The sequence below is a fragment of the Propithecus coquereli genome, unplaced genomic scaffold (genome assembly GCF_000956105.1).
Source record: "Propithecus coquereli isolate 6110/MARCELLA unplaced genomic scaffold, Pcoq_1.0 Scaffold267, whole genome shotgun sequence".
NCBI classification, from domain to species: Eukaryota; Metazoa; Chordata; class Mammalia; order Primates; family Indriidae; genus Propithecus; species Propithecus coquereli.
Genome location: NW_012148252.1, coordinates 761552 through 771167, shown reverse-complemented (window position 1 = coordinate 771167; position 9616 = coordinate 761552). Strand labels below are relative to the sequence as shown.

The 9616-nt window shown below is 37.7% G+C and overlaps 1 protein-coding gene across 1 annotated transcript in view; it reads right to left on the bottom strand.

Annotated features, from left to right (window-relative positions):
• The window catches only part of PTPRD (protein tyrosine phosphatase, receptor type, D), a 439560-nt gene that overhangs the window by 345934 nt on the left and 84010 nt on the right, over positions 1-9616 (bottom strand). The window contains exon 2 of the mRNA XM_012647380.1: positions 1160-1305. Coding sequence (XP_012502834.1) covers positions 1160-1305 — 146 coding nt within the window. The remainder of the gene's footprint in view (positions 1-1159; positions 1306-9616) is intronic.

Below are 9616 nucleotides of genomic sequence, written 5' to 3'. Positions count from 1 at the left end.
TACATTTGAACCCTGTATCACCCTGTACAATCCTGTGAAAATAAGTAAAATTAAACTGTTTTGAATTGTATAGTTGCTACATTTCTTTTAACTAGAAACGGCCTTTAATCTACCAAATTGTGAATTAGGCCATGAAGTAGATTAGAAGCTCAGGTAAAAAATGAAGTGAGTTTTATAATTTTGGGCACTTTGGTGGTCTTGGTATCCCCTAAAAATCAAGCTGTTCTCTTCATGTTGTAAATTATATGCATGAGAGAGTGTATGCTTCTTCCACACTTTCTCTGTGTATTGCTGTTTTTTTCCCTGCAGAATGAGCAAATTTCTAAACAATAAGGCTCCTCACGAACACTCAAAAAAGAATCTCTGATTTATGTTTCATCATGTTCAATGCACTAAGCTTTCCCGAATAAAGAAAATCAATTTCTTCGACAGGTCTATCTGCAATACCAACCTGTTTGGGTATGCTTCTTTCAGAGTACTGTAGTACTTCACACTAAGATACTGGAGCAAATTTCTCATTCGAGTTCATGCTACTTGTAAAACACAGATGTAAGGTGTAGTGGACAACTTCATTTGCCACTCAGCATCCAATTCCCTTCTTCTTGGTAACAGGCATTTGAATTCCCTTTCGGAAAACACTGTTCTCTCTCATTCTAAGCTATGGGATTTGATGGAACCAACCTCTTTCCCAGCACAGAGGTAGACTCTGATTGGCTTTAATTAATTAGCCTGTACCATCCACGTGTCCACACAGATCAGCTCGGGGATAAACATGTAACTTAATTAGAGCCAATCAGATAAGCAGCTTTTGGAAGAGACAAGCTTTCACACATCTTCTAGATTTGGTCCTGTGAGGATGTGAGGCTCCCTCTTATAACCCTAAGGGAAAACAGCCTGAAGATGAAGCTGACAGATGGGTACTAGGAACACTGTTTGAGCCCAGGCACAAGTAGAAACAAAAGTCAGTTGCTTGAACCCACAACTTTCCTTTCTAAAAAAGCCATTTGAAGTTAAGTTTTCCATTACTTGCAAGATGAGGAATGCCATATCTCAGTGATTACGACACCTTATATCAGAGCAAAGCAAGCAACTAACAAACAAAACAAAGATAGAACAGATACATTCTTCCCCCAGAGAAACAGAACAATGGACCTAATACCTCAAATCTCTGATTGCTGACTTTCTTTCCTTTTTTGTTCCAGACAATTTTAGGTCTTGGGTCTCCCGTAGCTTGGCAAATGAAAGAAGCAACTCCGCCAGAAACCCCTGTCTGATCAACGGGAGTTCGTGTAAACCTTGGAGGTGCTGAAATTAAAAAAAAAAAAAAAAAAAACACAATTAAATGGAAACTTGAAATATAGACTATTTATTACCCCACTTCCCTGCTTTCCTCGCCATCCTCAACCCCATTCCCACCAATAAATTCATACATACACAGAAAAATGTACTAAGATTACAAAATTAGGAAAGCACCTTTTACTTTTGAGAGTGGAAGGAAGTAATTTTCTGGTCAAGTTATCTGTTAGTGCTTTTATTGCTAAAATCTGTATTAAGGTAGAGATCCAATAACATCCGAAAAGCAACACCACACATTAATTTTTATTACCAGTATAAAAAAAATCCAATTTGTCCTCTGTAACAAAATGAGCTCATCAATCAAAGTGAGTAAAATTTTAGCTCTTTGCTTTGATGCCACTATCAGGACAGTGCCAGAAAGCAGCACTGCCACCACTGAGCTATTAAAATTAGTGACATTTAAGAGAAATGCTAGGAAATTTTAAAGAGACAAGAAATATAGCCCTGAATTAGAAGGTTTGGCAAGAAATAGAAAAAGAGGAAAATGGTAAAGTGACTCTTTAACCCAGATATTGTGGGCTGCCTTACTTGAAACTTAACGCCACAATTTGCATAAAAGAAGATGAGTCTAGAAGCCTCCAAAGTCACAGCAAAGAAAAGGATTTCTTTAAAGAAGCTATAGACTTAAAGATTACTAAGGCTAGAAGGACAGAAGTTGGAAGCTTTTTACCTGTCCTCCATCTCCTTTAAATGTGCCTAATATTCACTCCCCTCCCCCTTAAAAACTTACTTCTTTCCCATCTTGTATTTCATGATCTAGAAATCTATCATACAAGAATGATATAAAACGTAGATGAATATTTATTCACAAAGATATTCACCATATTATTTGTTTACAAAAAATTGTGAGTAGCCTAAATATTAAACAGTACAGGAATTGATGGTGAAATAAACTACGGCAGAATGATGAAACATCACAGAAGGAGTAAACATTATATTTATAAAGTTTTTATCATATGACATGAGAAATACTTATGATTCAATGATAAGCCACAAAAGCATAATACAGAATTATAACCGAGGGCTAGAAGATAAAGAAAAATGCACATGTGCACACACACACACACACACACACACACACACAGATTGGACAAAGTATACTAAAACACTAATGTTGGTATTTTAATTATTTTTCCTACCTCTTTACATCTGTCTTACAACCTTGAGTTTTTAGAATTGTGTTACAGTAAGAAATTTTTTAAAAAGCCCAAAACATTTTACCTTTCCATTTTATTTCCCACTTTCTGATCCCTGTTATAAATTTTCTCTTCACTCTTACTGTCTTTCGATTACGGTCCTTTAAAAATGGTTTTAGGTAATCATAACTAAAACTGATTTCAAGATCAGTCTTTAGGTTCTGAGAAAGAAGAAAACAATAACAAAGTTCATCCTCGCTTGCTCGGCACCACTATTTTCTCTGCACTGTTTTCATGTCCCCACATGATCCTCCTGCTGGGTGATGTGTTCTGACTCTCAGTTGGGTTTTTCTGGAGTCAGGGAAGCTGGATTCCCATCTCGGCTCTACCATAATATATATGGATGATCTTGCAGGAAAAAAAATCACCCAACTTTATTGTTTCTTAATGGTAAAAATATGAGATATGAAATAAATTATTTTGTAGAAATCCCTTCCAGTTTTAAGGTTTTCTAGCTTAATATATTATTTCCACAAGGAGGGAAGTTTAGGAAAGGCATCTTTGCAATGCTGGTCCTGGGGAGTGAGTTTCCACCTCATCAGCAAATTCAACTTGGTGATAGTGGAATTGGTGGGAACACAGAAGCCTGTTTAGGTTCACAAATATTAGGAAAGAAAACAGACTCTAATAACGCTGCTAGAGATCACATTCTGCAGCACCTCTGGGCCGCAGTACAAACTAGATGATTACCGAAAGCTGTGGGAAGTACTTAAAACAATTTGAAAGTGACTAACAGTGAGAGGAATAAAAAAGAAGCCCACATTCATGTCACTTTTTTGAAAAAATCAAACAAAAATATTACAAGTCTTCATATTTCTCTTTTGGCTGTTTCAAACAATGCAAATTGATAATAGCTACTTGCTTGTCAGCATCTAATATAGAAGTCATAATTATGCAATTAAAATTTCTAGGAAATGTCCCTGGAAAAACAAAATGCATTACATTGCTATATTAAATGGTATAATGCTGTCCTTTTTAAGTACCTTTCTTTTATTTTCCATAGTCTAAAAATTGTCAACCCTGAGTGAAAATCCATTCCAACAACTCAGCTGCCCATTCAAGTTCTGTTGTGAAATTTCTTGCAAGAATGTGTGGAGGGAGTAAAGGGCTGTTGTATAAAATGAGTGCATATTAATTAGAAATTAAATAGAACTAGAGGTAGGATGCCACTTTCCCTGCACTGGGATTGAATTTTTTTAAGGGACAACATCCCATTTCCCATTTCAAAGAATAAGGTAAAGGTAGAGATTCTGACAATCTGCAAATGATCAACGGCTGCTTGGACAAGTGCGTCCTATGTCCTGGTGCCACTTAAGGGCCTAGGTAAGTGCTTCTGGAAATAACTGGTGGGTAAGGACATTAAACCAGTCAAACTCATATTAAAAATAAAATCTTCATTTTAAACAAAAAGCAGAGAAGGTAAATTTCCATATAATTGGAGAAGAGGTGTGAGTACCAGTCTAATGTTTTCCAGGTATGTATGTTTCTCATTGATTTTCTGGAAATATATTAACATTTTCATGCTAATATGGACAAGTATCAATATATAAGAATCTGCCAAAGACATGAGCACTGGATGCTACTATAGGATTTTATTTCTGAAGACCAAGTCAAGTAATGGAATTAATCTATTGAAAGACATTGGCCTTCACAGACAAGAAAATCATGACTTTCTCTTATGGGGTCTGATACCAATTTTCTATATTCACCCACAAAATCCAAACCACAAAAAAAATAAATGTCATCATTCTATGATACCAAGTAAGAGTGTAGATAATACAATAAAATCCTTTCAGTAAGCATGTGTGTTGCATAAATAATCATCTTTGCTGGTCAAATATCTCAGAGTCATGCCATCAATGCTAGGCAGCCAGCCAAAGGCAAGATATGACATAGAGAAAAGATTAAACTTAATAATAACTCCAACAAATGCTCAAGGCAAGTAAAAATCTTTATTCTCAGAGGTGTATAACAATACACAGCACCCACTTCCCCTTCTCTAGATCTCAGCTTAATAAAAGGAACTAGATGAATCCCCTGCCTTCTTTTGTCATAGACACTGTCCAAATTTAAAGTCATGCTCTGAAGATGGGGGAAAAAGGGAAGAGAATCCAAGTAAAGCATAAAACAAAGATGTCTACCAAAAAGTCACAATATAGGACAGACTCAGATCTGAATAGTGAAAATCCCCATCTTTATTCCATGAGATACAACCATTAATGTTATACTTAGTCTAAGAAAAAAGGAAATATCAAGAGTGTAAAGATGGGAGAAGAGCTAGAACTTTCCACCTACCAGTATTTAGAGAGGTATCCTCCCATTATTACAGTTAACTGCCATTGCTATCTACCTGAAGCTGCCAACACTGTGCTTTGCAAAATGCATTTCTGCACAAGCTGGTTTTGACAAGTGAGGAGTATGATCTTTTATTAAACTAATGCCAAGCACTGCAGAGGTCAAATTACTGTTTGACCCAGAAAGTCTATTTTCTAAATGGAAAGTAGAGAAGCTGCACCTGCATAAACCGCAGAACAGAGGCACGGTTGATATTCTAGAATGTCTCTGCCAGGCTCACTTGCTGTTTTCAAAGACTGGGCATTCTCAGGATGTGCTCACAGAGCAGAGTAGCTCCAGGAAGTTAGTAGATTATTATTTTCTACTCAGCTCAAGAGAAGCCACAGGCTGTGGATTGATTTTTGCTTTTAAGAAGTTAGATTATTCTTTAAAGTATAACCAATGCACAGTAACTTTACATGGAATGGTTGTAATATTTTGAGGCATATCATGTTTCAAGTTGCTAGGCTCTCTGAAGACAAGGTGATAAGCTCAATGTGCACTTGTGGCTATTATATTTAGAGGAAAGGACCAACCAAAACCAGCAAAACTGCCTTTGACTGTCCTTAGCAAACTGCTGTACTGAGGATGAAACCCTCCCTTTAGTACACCACATTAAGCAGAGCTAGACGTTAACGGAGGAGAGCCACTGAAGTCTACTCGTAACATCCGTATAATTTATGAGAAATTCTTAAAGGTTAAGAAGACAATTCAGTTTTGAAGTAACTTGATTGGCTGAGAATCACTAAAAACAGATTTATAGAAAGGGTCACATGGGCCAGGCGTGGTGGCTCACGCCTGTAATCCTAGCACTCTGGGAGGCTGAGGCAGGAGGATCGCTTGAGCTCAGGGGTTCAAGACCAGCCTGAGCAAGAGTGAGACCCCTTCTCTACTAAAAAATAGAAAGAAATTGGCCAAACAACTAAAAATAGAAAAAATTAGCCGGGCATGGTGGCACATGCCTGTAGTCTCAGCTATTCGGGAGGCTGAGGCAGGAGGATCACTTGAGCCAGGAGTTCAAGGTTGCTGTGAACTAGGCTGACACCACAGCACTCTAGCCCAGGCAAGAGAGTGAGACTCTGTCTCAAAAAAAAAAAAAAAAAAAAAAAAAAGGGTCACATGCTACAAAAGTGAAGAAAAAAAATGAGGGTGCCATTTGTCTAATTTAATTCTAATTAATAAGCTGCTTCTGTGGACATCAAGAAAATATGCTGCATGGTGAACAAAACTAACAGCATGTAACTAATTGGCTTTGTTTCTTTCAGCTGATTAACACTTCCTTAAATAGAGAGCTTTGTTTTTTTTTTTTTGAGACAGAGTCTCACTCTCTTGCCTGGGCTAGAGTGCTGTGGCGTCAGCCTAGTTCACAGCAACCTTGAACTCCTGGGCTCAAGCAATCCTTCTGCCTCAGCCTCCCGAGTAGCTGGGACTACAGGCATGTGCCACCATGCCTGGCTAATTTTTTCTATGTATTTTTAGTTGTCCAATTAATTTCTTTCTATTTTTAGTAGAGACAGGGTCTTGCTCTTGCTCAGGCTGGTCTCGAACTCCTGAGCTCAAACAATCCGCCCGCCTCGGCCTCCCAGAGTGCTAGGATTACAGGCGTGAGCCACCGCGCCGGGCCGAGAGCTTTGTTTTTAAAGGGATATTTGTCATGATGATGAACTTAAAATCTTGGAAGGGGAAGGTTAATAATTCTATTAAATAAGACTAAGGGAGAATGAGGGAATGTTCCATAAGAATATGCAGGTAGTAATCCTAGCACTCTGGGAGGCTAAGGAAGGAAGATTACTTGAGGTCAGGAGTTTGAGACCAGCCTGAGCAAGAATGAGATCCCGTCCCCACTAAAAATAGAAAAACTTAGCCAGCAACTAAAAATAGAAACAAAAAATTAGCCAGGCACGGTGGTATGCACCTGTAGTCCCAGCTACTCGGAAGGCTGAGGCAGAAGGATCACTTGAGCCCAGGAGTTCGAGGTTGCTGTGAGCTAGACTGATGCCACAGAACTCACTCTACCCCGGGCAACAGAGTGAGACTCTGTCTCAAAAAAAAAAAAAAAAAAAAATGCAGGTAGTCTCATCCTTAGGAATCTGCTTCTTCCTGAAAAGATCTATAGAATTTATAAGAACGTCAATCGAGCTCATTTCTAATCTTCCTTCCTCCCTAAGTGTCAGAGTGAGGCTCTGAAGGAAAGCCCAGGAACGGGGCCTCTGAGGTCCAGTGGGAAATGCAGAGGCTAGCAGGCAAGTTAGGGGTGTGGGTAATGACCAGATTTGAAGATGTGTGGGTAAAGAGCTGTCACAGGGCTTTACATTTCTGTACAGCCACAGCACATCCTACTGCTGCTGTCCCAAACATGGAGAGCATCCAGAATCTATGTGGATGACGCATTTTTTGTTATAATTAGCTTGATTTTCACAGGGTAAGGAGTAGAGGACAATGCCTAAGACACCAATACAACTGCATGGACACATGATAGAAGAGGGAGGTACCAAAGTTGATGCCGTAAAACTGCTAAGGAGGGCCAAAATCATGGTACAGATATAGTCTGTGGTGCTTTCCACAGTAGATGTTCTATATAAACCAGGGCCTGTGGGGACATCTACCTTATCACACAGGATCTGAATAGGGTCACCTCTTGATATCCATGGCCAGGATAGATCTTCAACAGACTTTTTATTGAATTATTTATGGTATTTCCTTTCTCATACAACTCACGAAACAACCTTTTAGCCTTAAAATTTGATTTAAGGACCATCATACTTCAGAATGAAATAAAGAAATAACTACTCTTTAGTGAGTTCCATGCACTAGACTAAATATTTTATGTAGTTAACATCCAGTGTTTTCCAACAGTCCTCCATGATGCTATCATTATCCCTATTTTAAAGATTTATGGAAAGCTTTACAGTAATATAGATATTTGGAAGGAAGGAAAGAGGAATAAAGAGGAAAAGAAAGCAAGGAAGGCTCACTGAGGTTTAGAGTGAGTCATGGGCTTTTAATCTAATTGTGAAGCCCTGATATTTTCACTGGGCCAAATCTGAAGGTGGAAAGTTACAAAGACACTGCACAAATATGTTGTATCTCAATTTATTGTATATTTTGAAATCTGTTTTATTTAACTATAAAATATATACTGATTATTTTCTCAAGGGTTCGTTAAGTACTTTGTGCTCTATATTACAGCAATTATTTTTCACTAGTTAAGTGAAAAAGTTCACCCGGAATATGCTGCCTATGAATTTCTTCTCCTAAAGCATAACATCTTCCCAGGAGCCAACTGAAATCAGATATAAATTAACTGATTATGATGCCTGGCCAACAGATAAAAATCATGGCACAAAATTTATAAACGAATCACCTAAGTTCTAAGTTAAGTGTGGCAGATTACCTTAGTATTATTCTACTTATACTTTCAACTTGCTCGTGATGGAAAAAGACAAATACCCCAAAAAAGTTCTTGACATTGATTTACCCTTTTCCTTTTCAAGACAATTCAATAACATATTTCTATGAATGGCTAAACCATTAACTTTCTTATGGCCTCAACTCTTCATTCTTTGAGAATGACTACTAAAGTCTTCCCATTGGATAGACAGAGTCTATGCCTCTGTATCAATATTTAAAAGTTGACAAAAGATTAATAGGTACACTGACGGACAGGAATAGAAAAAGGAAGAGAAGGAAGAAGGGAAGAAAATAAGACAGGATGAAGAGATTTGATTTAATGAAAAGATATGTCCCACTTGAACTTTTTCTCAATGTCAGGTACTTATTTCCAGCTGCTTGAAAGACTACCTTCCAGCATCTCAAAATTGTTAGAATGAAAACACACTATGTGCCATCTGTTTCTCTTACCAAGTGCCCACTTTTGTTTGTGACACTCTCATCCTCCCAAACACCCAGCCTTGCAACTGCCTCCTCTGACTTCTCCTGTGCCCCCACTACCAATCAATTATTAAGTCCTATGGATCTACCACTAATATTTCTCACACCTCTTTTTTCATACCTAATAATCACAGCCATGATTCTCTTTCAAAGCTGGACATTAGAATCATTTGAGAACCCTAAAAATGTAAAACTATAGGTGCCTGGACCCCACTCTAGATCAATTAAAATAGAAAATCAGTTGATAGGGCTGGGTATTTCCAGAAGATTCCAACATTCAATTAAGATGAACAATTACTGAATTCCATGACATCTGTAGCCTCCCAGCTAGTCACCCCCACCTCTGGTGTTTATCTCTACAATCAATATTACACATTAATGTGGATCTGTCTTTTCTTTTCCCTTTTGATTCTTTGGTATTATTTTTTTAAATGCATCTATGATTACAGCTCTTTCCCACTCAAAAAAATAAATAAATAAACTTTAATAGCTTATGGCTGTAGCATAAAACCAGAAATTTTGTTTGGCCTTTAATATCTTTCAGAGCTGCTGCCAACCTATTTTCCCAAATATATTTCCACTATTTCCTATCAAGAATCTAAAATTCCCCATCTCAATGCCTTGGTACATGCTGTTCCCTTACACAAAAGGCTTTCTTCCCCACTATTCAATTTATAAAATTTACCTGTTTTTCAATCCCAAATTAAATCTCTTGAAGCCTTCTTTGACCCTCTGAGCTGGACGAAATCCACCACCCTTTTAACTCTCCTGTCATACTTTCTCTATCTCTTATGAAACAAAACAGTCTATATTTCATATATTTCTATATTTTATGTACG